Source organism: Fulmarus glacialis, unplaced genomic scaffold, assembly GCF_000690835.1.
Source record: "Fulmarus glacialis isolate BGI_N327 unplaced genomic scaffold, ASM69083v1 scaffold12850, whole genome shotgun sequence".
In the NCBI taxonomy this organism is placed as follows: Eukaryota; Metazoa; Chordata; class Aves; order Procellariiformes; family Procellariidae; genus Fulmarus; species Fulmarus glacialis.
This window is the reverse complement of record NW_009189660.1, coordinates 14425-35055: the sequence shown is the minus strand read 5'-3', so window position 1 is coordinate 35055 and position 20631 is coordinate 14425. Positions and strand designations below refer to the sequence as shown.

The following is a 20631-nucleotide window of genomic DNA, read 5'->3' as shown; positions in this document are numbered from 1 at the left end:
TCAGCAGTTCTTGGTGCTGATCTTTAGAAAAAGAAATACAAATTTTAAAAAATCCCTTGGTTGCTACTCCAGCTGAGGGAGGTGACCAAGTATGACCATCAGTACCGTATGACCGTCACGGTGATCACAGGCTCAGCTCTTACCCCGGGACTGGTTTTCGGCAACTCTTAGAGTTGTCTGGCCGCAGGAATTGGGAAGATACCAGGAGATGAGCAAAACTGTAAATCAGCAGCTGGGGAGAATGGTGGTTTTCTGCACAGGGTGAGGAGCATTTGTGCTGGGGATCTCCATGGACATCCTCCCCTCTTGAAATGACCACGGGCTTTCGCGGCCATAGAAACCTTCAAAGGGCTGTGACTTGCACTTCAGTTTGTGTAACCTCTCGTTGCTGTCGGAAAAATGTAAAAACTTCAGGCTGATGCTTTTGTCTGAGTTTGTAAGTGGCTTCAGAAGCCTTAATAACTTATTGCTGACCTGGAAAAAATTAGGGAGAGGAGGGGGCTTCCTCCGGCAGCCTTGTAATGGCGAGTAGTCTGGGGACATTTTTAGTACCTACAGATTCCAGAAATAATAAGCAACTTATGATGCTTACTCCCAAAATCTGATTTTAATTATGGCTTTGGAACAGTGTTCATGCACTGGACTCGTATCTCAGCCCGTGACGGCGAAATGAAATTGCAGAGATGAGAATCACACTTGTATTCTTTGTCTGCCAAATACCTTCTTCCGAGCTCCCGCTATTTTCAGCCCATCCGTGCGTGAGGTTCAGGCTGTTCCTCTTCTTACTACAACAAATTGTTTTGACACTATATGCAGATAGAATTTGCGCCCAGAGTAGCAATATTGAGATTAATCTGAGCTGTCAATCTCACCTTTATTGTCTCGGCACTGTTTACCTGCCATCGTGGAAGATGCTGAAGTCAGGGATAATTTAGGACTGTTTCTGTGGGCAGCAGCAGCAAACGAGCGAGGGGAGGAAGCGTGGTGGTCTTGCTGAACCTGTGTCTTGAACGAAACAGAAAACTTGCCAGATAGAAGCAAAACCAGTTTTTGCCTCACGAAAAAAACAAGTGAAATTGCAATTAAAGGGTATAGTCTGTGCAGAATATTTGCCGTTATTAAAATCCCATGCAGAGGAAAGCGAGGATGCGTATCTTGGCTTCGTTTGGATGCAGAAATGACTCTAACGTGTTCCTTTTCTTCCCACCTTCCTTCTTCCCTGCCCCAGCCCATGCCTGGATGTGGAGGACATGTTTCAGGCAGGTGCAGCCTTGGCTGGAGGTGCTCGGCAGCAGAGCAGCGGGGCTGTGCCCTGCCTCTGCGCGGCTGCCGGCACTTTGGCACTTCATTCTTCACCATCCCTGTCCTGTTATTTTAGATCATCACCCTGCGTTTGGCAGAACAGACCCCTGGCCTTGTGGCTCGAGAGACAGTTGTCAATAATAATAAGATCTAATACGAAATAATCAACCAGGAATTTAAATGTTTCAATCCATTAAGGTGTCCTGTGCATGCTGCAGCAAAACAAAAGAGCATTGTTGTTTTGCGCTTTTAGAAATGGGTGATATTTCTATAAAAGGTTTTTGACAGACAGGGAGAAGACAGAATTTGGTTTATTACCTTTTGTATTAGGCTTTGAAACTAATTTTCAAATATAAGCACTTATGCTTCACCTGAAAAATATGCAGGCAGTCTTAAATGGACACTTACATTCAGGCTTACGCTTTTATGTAAATATGGTTTGCGTGCCCAATTTCCCATTAACACAAGGTCACAAATTAAGTTTCTTATATATTTACATAACATCTGAACATGAATTGCATACAACTGCTGATTGCATGAATGCGCCTATTCAGGATTCATACGGGCTTTGTGTCTATATATGAGTGTCAATATATTCACAGAGATAGGTTGAAGCATTAGGTGCTGATATAGGAATTTTCCATATTTCTAAATATTGATAGGTTTTAAGAGGGAGTTTTGTCTAGCTTCTTGATTGTTTTTTCCAAACAAAATTTTCTTTATACTTTTTCCCCTTTTTAATACTGTTTTTTAAATTGTGGTTCTAACTGTACTTTGACGGTCGTCTTCACAAAATATTTTGCCAAAGAGCCAAAGACAGCATAGAAAAGCATGTGTAGTAGTGATGCTATTGATCTTTATAGACATTAAGCTTGCTAATGCTGCTGTGAAATAGGTAAAATAGTACATTAATTTTATAGATGGGCAAATGCTTTAATTTGTTTTCCCCTCTCAATTTTTCAAGTAATGCTGTGAGTCAATAAGTACTATTATCCATGACTCTGGAGCCTATTAAATAAATATATTTCATGCACATGTGTGTAAGATCATTATAGACGTATAACCAGCTCATCTGTAAGTGGCAACTAGATTTGGAGATTATGCTATTGCACATGAATTAAAATAGGCTGCTGCGTTGTCGAGAGTTTCCGTCAACGATGTGATGAGTGAGGGTCCACATGGATGCCTCGTGGTTGTGTGTGCAAGGGATGCCTGAATATCATCCACATGGGATTCCTCCTGCCTGCTCCCTGTTTGCCCCCAGCAGCTCTGGGCTGTCCTTGAGCAATCCTCCCCAGCCTGACCGACAGCAGCTCTTCAGACACCTCTGTGTCAGCAAAAGCTTGAGTTGAATGAGGAGAAACCTGGGTCTCTTTTCCTCCTCCTGCTCCTCCTCCTCCTCTTGGATGCTCTCAGTGGAGTGTGACTGGGGAGGGTCCGTCTTGGGTGAACTCTATGGGAGAGAAGTGTCAGCACGTTTTCTTTGGATCAGGAAAGGTTTAATTATTCACCATTCAAGCTGAAGTTCTCTCAAAAGCTTTTAGTTGAATGTGAATGTCTTTTAGCAGTATTATTAGGCAGACTTTGGCATGGGCATTCTCAATAAGGCAGATAAGAGGGACAAGGCAGAACTACCAGTTTTTAGTTTTCCTTTAGGAGGTGTCCTACGTGGTGACATATTGGGTATTTTAGAGCTGAAATTTGAAGAGAACTCATTTGGCACTTGTAGTATTTTTCCAGAGTCTGATTTTAATCAGCCAAATAACTGAAACCAACTCCTCCCAAGAATCCATCGTAAAACCTAGTTTCTTACTCAATATGTTTGCTTTCTGAGCTAGCTCCTTGGCCAGTTTTCCAATGGAAGATTGCCTTTTTTTCCCATGGGACCGATTCCCTTAGCTTAAGTGAACGCCCAAGTGAAATGAGGCTTATGTACCAGCGTCTGTCATCAGCCTGCACTTACTGCATGGGATGGTTTAAGGATGAAGGAAACCAGCAGAGACCCCGCAGCCACTTTTGACCACCACATGAGAATTCCCCGGCGTTGGGTTACCCAAGACTGATGCTCCTGTAATGCATGCTGGACTGCAGTGGGAGGAACTGCGTGGACATTAGGTGATGGGGCAAATCCAGTGACAGCTCGGCATCACAGCCTTTCTCCTGCTCCAGAAAGGGATCCTGATCTCCTGTGCTGCCTCAGTCAGATACAGGCAGCCCGGCAAAGGAACGTGCATCAATGAGCCTCACACCACATGCCTGAGTTTTGACAGACCTAATGTGAGCGTGGAGATGCATAATGGTCCCTAGAAGACCATAAATTAGTAGAAATCAGAATGCCCCTTAAACTGGTGTGATTTAAGCCTAGGGTCAACCTTTTTTTCTTAAAATCCTGAGAGTCACTGAAGCAGAAAAAACTGCACCAGTGACTGAAATCTCTCTACTTTTCCTCAAATGTTCTCTCTTTCCCAATGAGGAGTTGCTTATACATCTCCTAGACCTTATAAACATGACATGTTTACATGAGAATGAGTTGAATTCTCTTCTACCTCATGTCTCGCCAAGAAAGCAAGGTCCTAATTTCTTATTGCTGTGTCTTTGTAATGCCAAATAGTATTTTAAGGGGCAGAAATAACAAAGCTGAATCATCCGATCACAGTTTGAGTTTCTGATCTCAGTTGGAGTTTTAGGGGCAGGCATTTGTAAGTCAGACAATTACTCTTCTAGAAGAATTTTACAGTTCCTTGATTGTTAAGGAACCACTGGAGAGAAGTAGAAAATGCAATACTTTCAGGATGTCTAAAAGTAATATAGTTCAACTGCTTATGAAGAACAGCCATCGTTGACTTGATGCCCTCCCCTGAGATCGTTACGACTATTACAGGCACTAATCAAACTGCCTCTAGGAACTTCCTTTTAAAGAGGCAAACTGAGAAACAAAACTGTGTTTTCATCCACCAGGAACAGAACAACTTTGAAGGTCTCAGTCACGTAACTTCACCCTTCCCTTTTGATAAAGTCTCATTTTATAAAGGTACTTTTCTGATCCATCAGTTGGACGCGAAGGGCTGGCACCGCAGGGCTATCGCTGCTGCAAGGAAGCAACGTGGGAGAGACACGATGCTGAGTTCGACCATGGAGGGAGGGCTTTGCACCCCCAGCCTTCGCCTTCCCGTCCCGTAAGAGTCATGAAGGGCTGGTGTCTGCCGCTCCGTGACCAGCTCATGGTGCGTAGCGTTCGTTTGAATTGGAGACGCGTAGACGAGTCTTCACTCTTGATTAGTGAGAAAAGTGCTCGTTGCATTAGGTCAAACTGTGTCCTCATTTATGTCTGTGAGCCCCGTGGGAGCGAACGTGGGTAGCCCGGCCCTGTGGGGTCATGCTGGTCTTTTGTCGCCTCGAGAGTGTGTATTGTGTAAATCTGGTGTTTACCATCTGACTGTATTTTATTCAGGAATCAGTCAAGATAGATTTGTTTAACCAAACCCAGTCAGGCTTTCACTAAAGAGGGGCAACATCTATGAAGTACGGCATTTGTAGTCGGCGTTGAGACAGTTTATGGTACAGACTGTGTTTTGCTGCCTTTCTGCAAAAGAACACCGATAGCTGCAAAACCAGAGGGTGCAGCACCGTATGGCTCCTTTCACAGCACGGCTCCTGAAAACAGTCTCAAATTTTATACATCTCATTGTCAATGGATGGTAACGACGTACCCTGCCTCTATTCCTGATATATTAGTAACACCAAGACTGGTAATGCCGGAGCATAAATGTGCTCTGTGCACGCTCCATAACCTAAAATCTGTTGATGGTTTTGAAAAGCTGGATAAAATGACTTAGTCAATTTAATTTAAATCGAAGGCAGATCTTTAGTGTGAGATTTGCTCATTTTATTTCTTCCAGTTATTTAGGATCTCCATTCCATATTGGTCCAACAAAGGTCTTAAAAATCAAAATTTGAACGGTAGGATTTTTTGCTGATAAAACTCATAAAATTCATCCCCAACAGCAAATTTTTCTTATGAGGGTTGGAGCAGTGCTTGCAACACGTATTTTAGGGTTAAGGATTTGGCCAGAGGGCAGAGTGATCATAGAATACAAAGGCTGCATAGTCTTCAATTACACAAAACGTGTAAAGCTAAACTTCATGCAGAGACATTTGTTGCAAGCGCACATATTTTCTGCTCTTATATGGATGACTAGAAGTGTGTATTTAGCCACATGGGTTATTAAATGCAACTCGGTTAATGGCATTTTCCTCCCTTCCAGTGGTCTCCCACACCACATTATTTCTTAGTGGCATTTAGTTCTCTTTCCATCATACCAAACACCCTCCAACAAGCATGTGTAAAGAGGTCTCCACCAGCAGCAAACGTTGATTTGGTGCAAGGGAACACAAATAAAGGGTTGCATCACGGTGCTGCCTGTGAAGTGTGGTTTTGGTAGCCAAACAAAAAAATCCTTGTGCATCGTATTTGGATGTTTATTGTGGAATTTATTAGCAGAAGTTTACATAGGTTCAGCCACTTTCTTACAGGTTTTAACAGGAATTTCCAACCTTCCCTGAGCTCTTAGCTGGTGTGCAGTAGAAACCAACAGAAATAATTTGCATCTTTGTTGTTTGCTGCTTTCGGCCAAACCTAAAATATCTTCAGTTCATTCCAGTCACACTTAGAAGATAATAAGTTTTCATTTTTGTTCTGTTGCCAGAATTGCTTTGGTGTGCTACCCCTGCTTAGCACAGTGCCTAAGCTAAACGGGAATGTAGAAAATTAAGCTTTTTTCAGTAAAGCCAAAAAATACTTTATTCCTGTTGACATAATTTCAAAATGATTGAATGTACTTGTTTTCTCGTAAGTGCTTCCTAATTTTGTGTCTAACCCTGTTGCATTTCAGTCAAAGGATCCCTTGGATAATTGCAATCAATTAAATGTCTGACAAGCTACAACGATTCTCATTCACTCTAAGCCCTGAGTGCTTTTTCTAGAGGTCAAAATTTACTAAGATTAAAATGAAAGAGAAAAATTTGCTGGAAGCGCCAGTTCTCTCTAAGGGCTGTTTACCTGCATAGGTTGAATGTATTTGGTGAACACAGTGATCACAAGAATAAGAATCACCTACCGCTGCAAATCTGCAGCAAGATTGTCTTAACTTTTTAGGATGGGGAGTCAAATGGGAAAATTTGGGCTGGGTGAGTAAAAAAAAAAGCAAAACTCCAATCTTAATTTTTGGGAGGACATAGAAGGAGAGGGGCAGCAGTCATTCTTCAAGAGAGACTCTTTTGCTCAGCGTGTGTCTCCTGCTCTCTGCCCGCAGCCCCCTGCTCGCCGTCTGTTTTGCTGCCTCCTGCGGAGTCCCGGGAATCGCCCTGCTGACGCTGGGAGTAAACCCCCTCACCGGGGCCCTGGGAGCCTTCAACATTTTCTTGTACACGTGTTGTTACACACCCATGAAGAGAATGAGCATTGCCAACACGTGGGTGGGAGCTGTCGTCGGTGCCATTCCCCCCGTCATGGGCTGGACTGCGGCTACTGGTAGTCTTGATGCTGGTGAGTATAAACCCCTTGCATCTGGGTGAGCGGTTGTCAGCATTGCCTTTGGGATAGCTAGAAAGACCCTCTCAAAAGGCAGTAAACCTCGCTCTTTATGCTTGTTGACTTGATCCTGCTTCGAAAGCAGATATATTCTGCTGTTTGCGATGCCAAAGTCTGTTATGGCGTGGTACCATAAGGACTGAAGATGTAGATATGATTGTATCATTCTCCTTATGCGGGTATTTCAGGGGCAAACATGAGCTGATGAAAGACCATGTCCTATTAAATATGTGTTTAGGCCATCTTAGAAAAAAATACCTAGAAGGATAATAGTATCTTTGGGGTTCACGTGGAAGAAAATGTTATGTAATTTCAGGATTAAAACCATACCCAGTAAGATCCAACTTACAAGTCAGGAGCTTTCAACTGGAAAATTCCCAGATGTGTTTATTACTGTCTTTCCACAAGCCAGAAAATATCCTAGGAAGATTAATTTATTGGTGTATTTCTTAATTGCCCACTTCTAAACTCTAAGTTATAAATGTTCCTTCCCCCCCTCCTTGAAAAGCAAACGAAGATTTCTATTTTAGTAACTGTGAACCGTTTTTGCATCCCTCATAAAACACTGATCTCTTCAGCAGCTAAACTCTGACACAATTAGGGCTTGTTTTTCCTGCTAGCTAGAAACTTAAGAATCAAAGTGGCTCCACATAGTTATATTCTGAAGAAACTCATGAAGTTCAATTAACAGGTCTGCTAAGAATTTTTTTAGCGCACACTCATCCCACAGTGTGGCATATTTAAGGCTTGAATAATACTTTCAACAACAAGGCTTTTAACCAGAAATTATTAGAATCTGTGCAAAATCCCTAGCACGCCGTTCTTCATTTATGCTACGCGCTTCCTATAAAAATCAGTCTGAATTGGCTTTGTGTATGCATGTTCTGATACAGATCTAATCCAGAGCTACGATGAAGGGTTTTGTGTTTTGGTTTTTTTTAAATGTGTGTGCTACTTCTATACAAACATTTACTTGTCTGAAAGTTTTTTTTATATTTAGACCTATAAATGATATGTATGTATATATATAGTGTCTCATGTTATGGAGTGCATAACAGACATCATTACAAGGTCTGTATTTCTAAAGAGAAGAGAACGAATTAAAAACACAAAATGTATATTTTTAAGGACTGTATCATTCTGGCTGCAGTTGCTTAAACCTTGGAGCTTACGTTGTTTAGAGATTTCTGCGTTGGTTTTGGCATCTCTTTGCAGAGTTGGTGCTAGAAGATGACTCTCGTGCCCATGCTGCACCTGCAAAGTCCAGCCTGGAGGAGCTGGAGTGGAGAGCTCTGGCTCACCAAAAGCCCTTGCTATAGAGGCTGTCACACTTCAAATTTTCACCCCTGGTTTTAAAATGGCAGTTAAACTGCTGCAGTTAAAGCCCAGCACGTTAAAGTAAACTGGCATTGATTTTCATTATCTTTAATTTGTCAAGTTACAACTTGCTCTTTGAGACCTATTTCGCAAAGAGCTAAGCTGTCCCTGCGCGGCAGGCAGAGCAGGCAGCAGAGAGCACCATCTTTGTCCCAAGTAAGCTCTTCCTCTCTAATTTGCAACTGAGATGCGGTTACAAGTCCCTCTGCCAGCTCTGCTGTGGAGGAGATAATCTCTGGCAATGATGCCATCAGGGGAGGATGATAACTTAAAACCACCTGAGCAGACTTTGCCAGAACATGATGATCTGCACTGGTGCGTAACCTGATGTTGTATTGTTTGTTCTGGGTAGCTAAAATTTTCTACAGTCACCTCCCAGTCTGTGTCAGTGAGGCCAGGCAGCTTGTTTAATAGAGAAAGAAATGTTATTGAGCTGATACTGGTCTTTGTAATGAAGCACACCTGGGGAGAGTCCTGAAAATGGTGACCCGAATGTAATATTTTAGTGCATTTCAGTATTTTAAAAAAAAACAACTTTAAAAAGAAAAGAGATAAATAGAAGAAAAGGACTGCATTGTAAACTATGATTTTCAGTGTTAAGCATTCTGCTATTGCAAAGGAGAAGAGAGTTCAGCATCTGGCAGCATCAGACCCGCACAGAGCACAAGCGTGCATCCGCGTGCATACATACATGACGTGCAGACCTGCATCCCTTCTCTAACCAGGCTGCCCACAGTTGTTGAACTCATTAATAATGTGTAATTAGCTTGGAGACTTAACCTAGTTTTAGGTAGAGGTGTGAAAATGCATTTGCACCTCGTTTTAAAAAAAAAAAAAAAGATCATTCCACTCAATAACAAAGAGGAATGTGAAGGAAGGGAGTTAGAAAACTAATGAGAAGGAAGGTTCTCACCGCTTAACTGGTGTTTTTTTGAGTTTACGTTTTCCTGTGAATTTTCTCTCCTTGTAATCTTCTCACAGCAGCCACATTGTTGTACATGTGGCTGGTTGTAGTGTAGACCTTTCATTACCATTTGAGGGGGTTAACCAAGTTACACCGTACTGTGTGGTACGTAGGACAGCTGTGTCTGCACTCTTCTATAATGTCAGGAGTCCCATAACATCACTGGCGTGGTTCAGAGCTAGTGCTGCCAGATGCTCTTGGTCGTTTGAGAGAGTTGGAGGTGATTCCTGGTTTCCAACTCCAGAGATAATAACAAATTATTATAATCTGTCTCAGATTGGAGCAGCCTTGTTTTAATTTGTCCTCATTTTGTTTATAACTTTCTTATTTTGAAGATTAATACCTTGACAGTTTCTTGCATAAGAAACAAGCATCGCATATTTGCAGATAAAAATCTGGGATCCTTTTATTTCCAGTGATGCAAACACTTGCTAGCATTTCTTACACTACACATCTTCTGCAGATCTTACGGTGGTTCCCAGTGGTGCTTGCTTCCATTTCTGCCCCTGATAGGTAACTTTAATTATATGCTCTTAAACCTGATTGAACATCCTGCCCCCAACCCTAGATTTTGTGCCAACGTAATTTAGGGAAAACCTCACATTTCAAAAGCGAAAGATAAGGTTATCTCTGGGAAGATGCGGAATTCTTTGTTGTGGGTTTGGGGCTTTTTGTGGTTTTTTTTTTAATGGCAGCTGTTTGAAACTGATGAAAGATCAGGAATGTTAACATTTCCTCGCTGGGGGAGCTGAGTGCAGGTGAGATGGTCAAAGGTACGTGATAAATGTAATTTATCACGTGGCTATCACTACCACGTATCTGGTGTATTTATGCAGAACTTAACTGCCAGCCTGTGATTTGCAGTAACACGTTTGCTTCCTTGAAAGCAGATTTCATTGCTCCTTTGTGGTACTATTTCTTTCCAAAGAGATTTGTTTTTCTAGTAAATCTAGACACTCTCAAATTATTTCTCCTGATTTTACAAAGGAAGGACTAGCAGAAAGAATAATGAAATTCACTTAAAGCCTTAAGTGATAGCGTAAAGACAGGAAAAAGAGGCAAAGCTCGGCAGAGTGTCCTGTTCTGTGCTGGATACTCCTCTGTGCCGGATCCACACGCAGGAGAGCTCCTGGCTGTGCCACGCTGCTGTTGAGCCTGTGTACAGACGTCTTTAGGAAGTAACAGAGCTATTTATTTTGGCATGCGAGAGGCACAACATATACATGCTTTAAATTACTCTTGTGTTGCTGGTCTTTCTCCCCAGACTAATGCTGCAGCTTCCTTGTTAGAAATGTTTGCTGTCCATTTAAACTTGTTATTTCTAGTTAGCAGAAAAACTGAATCTGCGGTAAATGTTCCCAAGTGCCGTAGCCCGTATTTTGCCTTATACATTTTGCCCTTCTTCCACCGACCTTCCTGTGCTTGTGCACTGAGGGCTCGATCCCAGCCGGCGAGTGGTATCCGTGTCTTAGAGCGGAGCAGCTCAGTGCCACAGCGTTCATACAAACCACCCAGTTAGACGGTAGTGACAGGCAGGGGTCCTCAACATAATGTGCTTATCAGTTAAGGGGATTTATTCTGAGTAGGTGGCAGTGGCACAGCAGATAACAGCCCTGACAGTATAGCAGACATTACAGACCCATGGTGGCCTGGAGCCATAGGTATTACTGCACCAAAGAATGTTTATCTCAAGAGACTATTTAGTTTATCTCAGATGCTCCACTTCTGGTCTCCCTTTCCTGAAAGACATCTTGTACTTATTTTCATTCATTTTCCGAAATTTAAATAATTCCTGGGGCTATGGAATTTATAGACTGAGTATCAATTGTAATCATGTGGAGGCTGATTTTTAAATTGCCTTTACTTTGTAATTCAAATTGTGTTGTATGGTAGACATTAATTATGTCAGCCAACATCTATTTACAAATGGGGATTTAAAAACGGGCAGTTCTTATCAGCTAGTGACATTTGGCAGATGGATGGTTTCAGCAACAACAAAAAAAAGAGAATAGGGGAGAGGGGGGGCTGCGCCCAACCTGTCAATGGCTGGAGTCTCTCATACCTTCCCTGGTGTAGCACTTGTCTGCCGGGAGGAGGGAGAGCAAAGCAACAGCTTAATTGCATGCAAAATAAGCTTGGAGATCTTTGTGTCCCTTCCAGTTAAGCACTTTGAGCTTTGAAAGCCCCTTGATGTGTGAGCAGGTCTGAGAGTTCTGACGTCCTGCCGCAGGACCAGAGGAGACTCCGGCTATAAACTCCCCGTAGTAAACTCAGGTTTTTGGGGTTTCACTTCTCAGATGAAAGACAGCAGAATTTGTGGTCTGTTCCAGAGGAAATAGAGATATTCATGTTGCTGACATATGAGAATTGGAAGCTGGGGGCCCAGGAGTGTGCTTTGGGGGGGTAAAAACTGTAAAAACCGAGGCAGAGGGACAATACGAGTAAGCAGCTGGTCTGAATTTAGGACAAAAGCCAGCGGGGAATTTTTTTTCCCCCTTTCCATCTTCACGAGAGACTAAAGAAATGGCAGTTCCACCGCTGGGGCACCTGGGGGACCGACCCTTCGAATTCACAGGCGACGTGCCCTTACCCGGTTCTCTGCCCCACGCCTGGCTGTTGGGGCACCTGGAGGAGATGGGGCTGTGCAGCAGCCCCCGTGCCCCGGGTGTGTGACACAACACCCGCAGGAGAAGCACCGGTGCCCCGGGTGTGACACAACACCCGCAGGAGAAGCACCGGTCCCCCGGGTGTGACACAACACCCGCAGGAGAAGCACCGGTGCCCCAGGTGTGTGACACAACACCCGCAGGAGAAGCACCGGTGCCCTGGGTGTGTGACACAACACCCGCAGGAGAAGCACGACACGGGGTCTGCAGGAGGGACTCCCACCCTCGGGCTACGTGGGAGCCCCGGAGGGAGCCTGGAAGAGGCGGTTGATGGGGAGCCCCTGTGTGGCTCTGCAGGTTTGCAATCCTCTGCTGAGTCTGGTCCTTTGGCAAATACTTCCTAAACATATTTGCACATAACGAATGGTCTATGCAAAGACCATATTTTCATCTTACCCGACAGGCTCACTTTTTTTATGGCATCTGTTGCTGGGGTTAGCTAAGACGAATTATGTACGGTGGTGTTGTTTTTCTCAACCTTGCCTGTATAATGAAAGGTGTTTCCCTGTGAGGCTTTCGCTGTAATAACCTGTTGTGTGTCATACAAAAAGTGTGCATGCCTGTGTGTATCCATATGCATACAGCTTTTCTCCACATGGCGAGCGTACCTGAGGACATCTGGTTTCCTCCTGTTAAAGGCAGTGGCCAGGAACACTCCCTCGAGGTGCAAAACCCCACTGCCAACTTCATTTCCCATTCGTGGTGGACACCAAGGATCGTCCTTTTGTTTTGCAGACAAGCTGTACACACGGCCAACATCCCCTTCCCTTTATGTGCTGCAGCAGAGAAGTCTATCGCAGCCCCGAGACGCTCCTGTTCCACAAGCCTTTTGTGCCATCCTTCAAAAGAAACAGCTATTGAAACCCATGACCATGAAGCTTTTGAGTTTTCCAGTGTTTTCCTCCTCGCCCTTCGTTTACATGACCGTGTAACCTTGAAGGCGCACAATTAGGGCCGCGCGCGGGGCTGTGCGTGCCCGCGCTGACAGCCGGGACCATTGTTTGCAGCCCAGAGACCTTGTGCAAAGCTTTAGAAGCGATACTTTTCCTTTTCTCCTTCTCAAGGCTGCTTAGCCGCTCACGCGGCATCTGACACAAGCAGTAGCATCTGCTTTTGTTTTCCAGTGGAAGTAGAAGTGCCGGTTGTTGTCTTGCTGTGGTGCTAATATAGGAAATGCTGCAGTGGTAAAATAGAGGGGAATTGCATCAGTTTGGTTAAGGTTCGTGACTAGATAATTCCCAAATGTCTTTGTGTTTGAGAGGGCTTCATAATCACAAATTAAGATGTAAATTTTGTAGAGCTAATCCCTTTGCTACTTCCAAAGACAACGGGAAAAATTAAATAGTAGGTAACATTTTTCATCAGGAGTGATTCTATTAGGGCAGTATCTTGAACACTTGCAATCAGAGGCCAATTGATTTACCCTAATACTCATTTTCTATCACCAAAACAAGCTGAAGGAAAGCCAGTAATTATTGCATCTTCCAATTCTCCTTCACAAACAGAAAATGCCACCGCCAGCTTAATAAACCAATCCTTACGTATCAGGACACTAGAGCTGTGTTATGGACGTGACTCTCCAAACCTCTTTGAATATTTGTACCAACTTCCCCAAATAATCCTTTGGGTGTTTAATATTGCACTGCAATGGGCAACAAGGCTTTGACGAGACTTCAAAATCTTTCTTTACGCCCACAATTGCTGCATAGTTAGAAATCTCTGGGGAAGACTATCATGTTAAACCTGTTGTGAACGAGCACAAAAGAAAAGGTAGAAAATAAAAGCTTTGGGGATGTATCCAGTACGTTTCCTGCAAGCGTAAAAATCGTGCAGGTCCACAGTGAAGAGTTTTAGACTGGTTATGTTGAATTTCCTGTAGAAAAGGTGAAAAATGCGGTCTGAGACAGCGCGGTTGCTCGCAAGCAGGTGGATACAGCTGGACCAAGTCAAGTCTCTGAGCTCTAATCTACCTTGTCTGGATTAAAGAGGAGTAATTTGTTCAACATCTTTTCAGGGAGGAGAGCCAGTTGTGTGCTATCAAGTAAAACGGTGTGTGGTTGTTTCCTGACTACGATCCATTAAAAGGCTGAGCTTAGACTACCAAAGCCTTCCCCTCCTGACAGCAGGCAAACTCGTACCCGTTTCTTAGAGACAAAAGGCCGGTGCTTTCCTCTAATAAGTCAGGGAGCTACCAAGGTCTGGAAATAATTTTAAAATTCCTTCACATTATTCAAGGCAGAAGAATTACTAAAATTGTGCTTTAAGCAAAACAGCATTCTTAGGTTGCCAAGGCAGTAAACACCAGCTTTGGGAAATGCAGTAAGATTTCAACATCTGTTTTGGAGCTGATATTTTAACCATTCCGTGTTTATTTTAATGCCTGGTTGGCCACTTCCCAGTCATACATATGCAGCACCAAAGCAAAGACAGAAGGAGCGTGTCCGTTCTTGAATTGATGCTAGAGATCAGCTCCCCCTTCCTTTTTTTTTTTTTTGTTTTATTGATTAAATAGGTGTTTGTCCTGTCTAGAGTTTGAAAGTGATAGGAGAGGTTTGAGAACACTATGTAGAGGGGAGGCACCCTGTATTGTCTAAAGAACAATGAGAAGGATCCGAAGGAAGAATAAGTCGTTCATCTCCAGTGTGTTTTCAGGAACACGATGTTGATATAGCAGTCTCTGTAGATAACCTTGGACATGTTTGCCTCAACTTGTGCAGACAGGCCCACATTCATCTGCCTGCCCGGGCTGGTTGGACTCCAGCTGGCCCTGCTCCAGAGGCTGGTGCTCCCACCGACACACGCTGTGCTCCAGCCTCTGCCCTCTTGTAGCTCAAGGCCTTTTCTGCCCTGGAAGAACTTGCCTTCAGAAATTTTTTGGAGAGTTTCAATTGAATCATCCCAAACTATTGTGCCTTGTTTAAGACAGACAGCTGAAATAATTCAGCTGCGGGTGAAATCATCACTACTGCTCCATGTGCCAACTGTACAATGTATAAAGCTCTTTGATGATGAAAGGTATTGCCAGCATGAAAGAGGCATATTTCAAATCGCTGCTTAAGAGGGTGACATCCTCAGCACGAGACAGTCAAGCAGGATCCAAACATTACTTCTGCCCTTTAGTGGATGAGAAAATAGGTTTGCAGTCCTCAGGTTGCTTTACGTGAATGAAACAGTTCGCTCAGAACGACGCTACCGGCATGATTTCTGTTTGGCACTGATAGCTCGGCAGCTGAATGTGTCCACTCTTTCTTGAGCAGATGATGTATAGACTTGAACAGACTCTGTATCCTTTACAGGACATGAGACATTTGGGGGACTCGCACTAGGGTCTGGAGCTTTTCGTCCCTGGGTCACCGTCCCGGCGCAAGCCTAGGATGGACAGGACAAGAAGCTGTTGCTACCTGATTGCTCTGCTCTCCTCTCCATGTGTTAGCCAGTGGTCAGAGTTCACACCCTGCAAGGGCTTACACCCTAAAAACCATCTTCCAGTTTCCTGCTCTTAGGTGCTCTTAGCAGAGAGGCCAAGGACTCAACGGGCTTAGGCGCTGGCATTGCTCCCTCGCCTGAGATTTGGACTATCCAGCAAATGAGGTCATCATAAATTGCTTTAAAAGGAATAAAACGTGAAATTTTAATAAAAATTTAGAGGTACCACATGGCCTTCTTGACACCGTGAAGAGCATAACTTCAGAGGGGCATGCTTCTTGCTCTTGTAATTCTGAAAGTTAGACTAGCAGCTGCTGCGGTTTGCAAGCCCAGAATCACTAGTTGCTTTTGGAAATCTCATCTCACAATTATTTCCAAGTCTCACCCAAATTTATTGAACCTTAAAAAAACTTGCCAAGCAGTTTCCAAGTGACTGTGGAATTTAGTGTCTTGTTTGTTTTAGGAAAAGTGCAACTTATAAAGCTCCAGTATTTCACTAGATAAAAATATATTTACAGAAAGCAAGAACCATTTTCTACCTTCTTCAATGCCAGTTGACATTTTGGCTTTATCTTAGATATTAAAATAAAATAAAAATCTCATCTTGTTCTTGTTTATTAAAAAAAAGATATATTACTATTTAAATACTTCTAAAAGAATTTAAGAAAAGAAATAATAGCTTAACCTTAAAATTCATGGTGAACGGTAAAACCTGTTATTTATCTTTAACGCTGTGGATGCTATAGGACCTACCTGGTTCTCTGCAATCCTGTAACTTTGGAGGTGATTTAAGCTAGTACAAAGTGATTAAACAATAGGAACTCAACCAGAAAACATTTTATATCTATTTTGCACACAAGAGTGAAAGAATACTGGAGACCTGGGTCCTGTTTGCCTAGACAGACTTCATTTTTTTTCCAAAATCAAACAGGACTCGTCTGCCAAGTTACCAGGATTTGTAAGTGTCTGCTCGCAGCTGTCCCAGGTTCTCGCTCTTGGAGAAGTCAAGAGTTTGGAAGTGGTCATAAATGGGCTAAACTCGCAGCTATTAAAAATTCGGCCAAAAAGGCCAAAGAGTTTGGGATGTCCACGGGCCAGGTACTTGCGGTCTTGCAATTCATAAACACTTGCGGAAAAGCTGAGAGATCTAATCTGAATTTCTGTCGGTCTGCCTGCGCTCAGGTTTTTCCACGTGCCACGGAGGAGCCGAGGAGCCCGAGGGCTGCGGTGTCCCTGGGTGCTGGCTGGCTCCCACCGCCAAAGGGCGCGCGACGGCTCTGCTCCGGCGGCCGGCTTTGCTTTTGCGAACTCTGTGCCAGCTCCATGTGTTACGGTTGTGAACGACCTCGTCTGGTCTTCACTTAATTATAAACTCCGTAGAGAAAAAGGAGATTTGCATTGATTAAACCGAGTTCCCAAACTGTTGGGAACTGCACAGAAGCAGCAGCGTAGACTCCGCGCTATTTTGAACCAGGTTAGTCTCCAGAGTTAGTCTCGCTGTAATATTGCTTAAAAACACTGCTGACCTAATTATGACATAGTTAACGTTCATCTAGTAATTAATGAGTATTACAGTGTCTGCTCTGGGCTTGACAGGATTCCTACTGTGGGCTCATTTGATGCTGAATCGTACTGTACCATGTGCTGTGCTTTGCGAGTCATCAGTCCTACGTGACACTTAAAAATCTCTGACAACCTGACACTCTCAGCCTGGGCAGAGGAAATTACAGGATGTCCCAGGCACATGGGAAACGAACAAAAAGATCGGGTCAGTTAAAATCCTCATAATGGGCTATTAAATTGTTTTACTGCTCAGCTTCTCTGTAAAATATCAATTATCTCAATGGTTGTAATGTAATCAAAGTAATTAAATTCCAAAGGCTTGCATGTAAAAACCAGAGCTTTGTAAATGGGAATCCAGCCTCAAGTAGTTTAGTTGGTCTGTTTGTGTTTAAAAGTTTCTCCAGATGACTTTTTTTTTTTTTTTTAATGGTGTTATAGTTAGAGAACTGTTAAAGGTTTTTGTATGTTTGAGGTTTAGGGTGTGTTTTGAGCTTGGCTGCACACAATGTTTGAACAACTGAATGAGCAAAGCCCGCATTACAGCTGAGACGCAGGGACGCAGCACTTGCTAGATGAAAAGCCGGCTGGTGCGTAGCCGTGGGAAGCAGGGACAGCCTCTGCCTCTGAATCCTGGCCCCGGCTCCATCTACTTAGGTCTCCTCAGCTGATGGATAACTGTAGCTTACCTTTCCCTAAGTTCTGAAAAATGACAAGCTAATGTCTCTAAAGCACTTCAGATGTGCAACTTGAAAAATATTCCTATCTTAGGTTTATCACATTCAGGATCTTGCCTCCGGTAATATGTTTTACAAGAATAGGAAAAAGCTAAAGAATGACATATTACAAGAACATTTTCCCCATTTTTTCTCCTGGTGTAGGGAGTACTGCTCCTTGATTAAGTTTTATTTCATTTTATTTCAGTAGAGCTGCTCCCTTAGGTTTCAGCAGAACTGAATCAAATCCTATTTTGTTAAGGTCAAAATTACTTTTGTTGCCACCATTTCCTGAAATTAATGGTAATTTTGGGGTGCACCGTTTTCAACCGTCTTAAAAGCTTCCGATTTAGAGAAGGTGCTATAGGATCGAATGGCAGGATTTGCAAGTGCTTTGGGCCGTAGTCCAGGAAATGACCTGTAGTTCGTAGCAGGCAACGTTGTTCTGAAAGCTGCGTGCCCAATATATGAGTGTCTATCTCCACGCTTCATGTAATCAACTTTCAGAGGCCTGTACTCACCTAATGGAGTATTTGGTACTCATTTTGAAAAGCAATGAGATGGGTCTTTTATACCACTGCTGGATCTTACAAGCAACTGGAAACCTGCATTAAGTCTAATGGGCTGTTCCTTCACTGTTTCATACGGTAAGGGAAAAAAAAGGCTCTTTTGCAAACTTAGATTATTATTATTTGCATGACAACACCAGTGTAAGGTGCGCAGTTTAAGACGAGAACTAGACATGCACAGCCCCAAGGAACATAACAGCCAGAACAGATGGAGAGAAGGTGTGAACCATGAAGCAGTTTAAAGGAGACAGTGACTTGGTCTTTGTTAGCGCCCAAGCAGTCGCTGGGGAAGAAGTGAGGGTTTGGGGAAGAATTTAAATACATTAACCTGTGTGCAGATAAATTTCTGTTTCCATCAAGTCATTAAGAAAATGATAGACTCACGGCTCCCATTGAGAAGTAGTTTCCATAGGGAATGAGCTCATGGAGGCAGGGTGATGCAAAGAAAGTGTTAATGCCGGAGCAGAGTGTTTGGGAGCTGGGGAAACAAAAGGAAAATCCAGGAATGCTCATGATTTGCAACAGCCTTGGGGGATTTTTTGTGTCTTCAGACAAAATTAGTGAAGGGAGTTTAGTCTGAGGGCCTCCTTGAAGCTTGCTGAAATCAGCATATAAGCTGCTTCTGCCTCAATAAGCCCTGTACCGTGTCCCCAGGATAGCTGTGAAAAACGTGGTGCTTCCATAGCTGCTTTTTAAATGTAAAAGTAGCTAATTGGTGTGACTAGAGCTACTTGATCAAACTACTTAGAAGTTCCTACAATTGGTTTGAAGGAGTAAAAAGTTCTCCATCTTCTGTCACCTCATTAGCAGCTTCTGCCAGTTCTGCCGCCTGCCCGAGGTGCGTGATCAAGGCGCTCCCGTGCCGTCAGCAATTCCCTCCCTTCATGCAATGGGCAAACAGAAAGCTCAGCCATGCTCCAGGCTACCGGGGTGCTGGTATTTTCCCAGTTCTCAGGAGGAAGCAGCTTATCCTCCTTTTCTGCTGTCCTTGAGCAGGACTCCCTATTTCTGGTCAACGTGCCACTCTGCTCTGGGCGCACCAACTCCGGAACCTGGTGGTGGAAGCTGGAGGCTCCCAGGAAAACAGACACTTGCCCAACGTTGCTTCATTTCCATCAGTCTTCCCTCAGGTAGAGTCTGAATTGGTGCAGAAACCAATTAGCGATGGCTCGTTAGGAGGAAGTGACTTGTTGAAATGCTTTTCAAATTATGTGCTCCAAAAACAGAAGAACCACCGTGCGCAACCCTATGTAAATGCCGTTAAAAACAGAGCGTGCCTTATCTTACAGAGCGTGCCTTGTCTTCTGCACAGTGCGGTGTAACGGGTTTGCGGCGCTGCTCTTCTGCAAACACAGCCGAATCTGCAGAGGTCTTTACGTAGCACTTCTTGCAGTGGCCCTCTAATGCATGTTTCCTTCTCTCTCTCCCGCTGCAGGTGCATTACTGTTAGGAGGAATCCTCTATTCCTGGCAGTTCCCTCACTTCAACGCCCTGAGCTGGGGTCTGCGGGAAGATTACTCCCGAGGGGGATACTGTATGATGTCCGTCACCCACCCAGGGCTGTGCAGGCGGGTGGCTCTGCGTCACTGCTTGGCCTTAATCGGACTCTCAACGGTGGCTCCTGTTCTCGACATCACCACGTGGACTTTCCCCGTCATTTCGCTCCCTATTAACCTCTACATCTCCTACCTCGGCTTTCGGTTCTACAGGGATGCAGACCGCAGCAGCTCCAGGAAGCTCTTCTTCTGCAGCCTGTGGCATTTGCCGATGCTGCTGCTTGTCATGTTCACGTGCAAGAAATCGTTCCTAGAGAAGGAAGACAAAGGCGATCTGCTGGGTGGAAATCACGGGAGGGCTATGGAAATTAGATTGCCTTAAATATCAATTACTTGTCGTCCTCATGACACATCAGGTAGTATATTTTAGTAATTATAAGGGGGAAACCTGTGGGGATCTGTTTGAAGAAGAAACGTTTGTGCCTAGCAACCACTTCATGCGATAATTTTCTGTTTTCTTCTGAAAGGGAAGAGATGTGAGACCTTAAAGCATTCACGGGCCTTAGGCTCAGTCACTCATCACGGATTAAAATTTAGCCTATGTCAGAAGCACATCGCTTTGGGATGGCCTTCCAAAGTCTCCGTGAGTCGTGGTCTCATCTCCTGGATAGGTTTTCAGTTAGCAAGTCACATGCGCACACTTACTAACCGCCAGCACTGGCAGCCTTGGCGAAGCCGTCAGGAAGCGACAGATGAATGATTTATCACTCCTGCTCCCCAAGCATCCTTTCCAAAATTAAGCTTTGAGGCACGTGGTGGGTTGGGTGAACTCTTGTCTCGATCCGTGCCATCCCCGCTCTGATACTACACAGAAGCCTTCAGTTTCTGAGGCTTTTTTTCAATCAGTTACTTTTCCCAAGGTTCCCATTCACCCCAGTAGATTTTTAGCTTTCATACAGCTGGCA

At 43.9% G+C, this 20631-nt stretch overlaps 1 protein-coding gene across 1 annotated transcript in view; it reads left to right on the top strand.

Moving 5' to 3' along the window:
- LOC104080554 (protoheme IX farnesyltransferase, mitochondrial-like) overlaps window positions 1-20286 on the top strand; it is a gene marked incomplete at its 5' end in the record, with an annotated part of 31968 nt that extends 11682 nt beyond the window's left edge. The window contains 2 exons of the mRNA XM_009582977.1: window positions 6615-6847; window positions 19606-20286. Of these exons, the coding sequence (XP_009581272.1) occupies window positions 6615-6847; window positions 19606-20048 (676 nt within the window). The remainder of the gene's footprint in view (window positions 1-6614; window positions 6848-19605) is intronic.
- Between the last annotated feature and the right edge of the window lie 345 nt (window positions 20287-20631).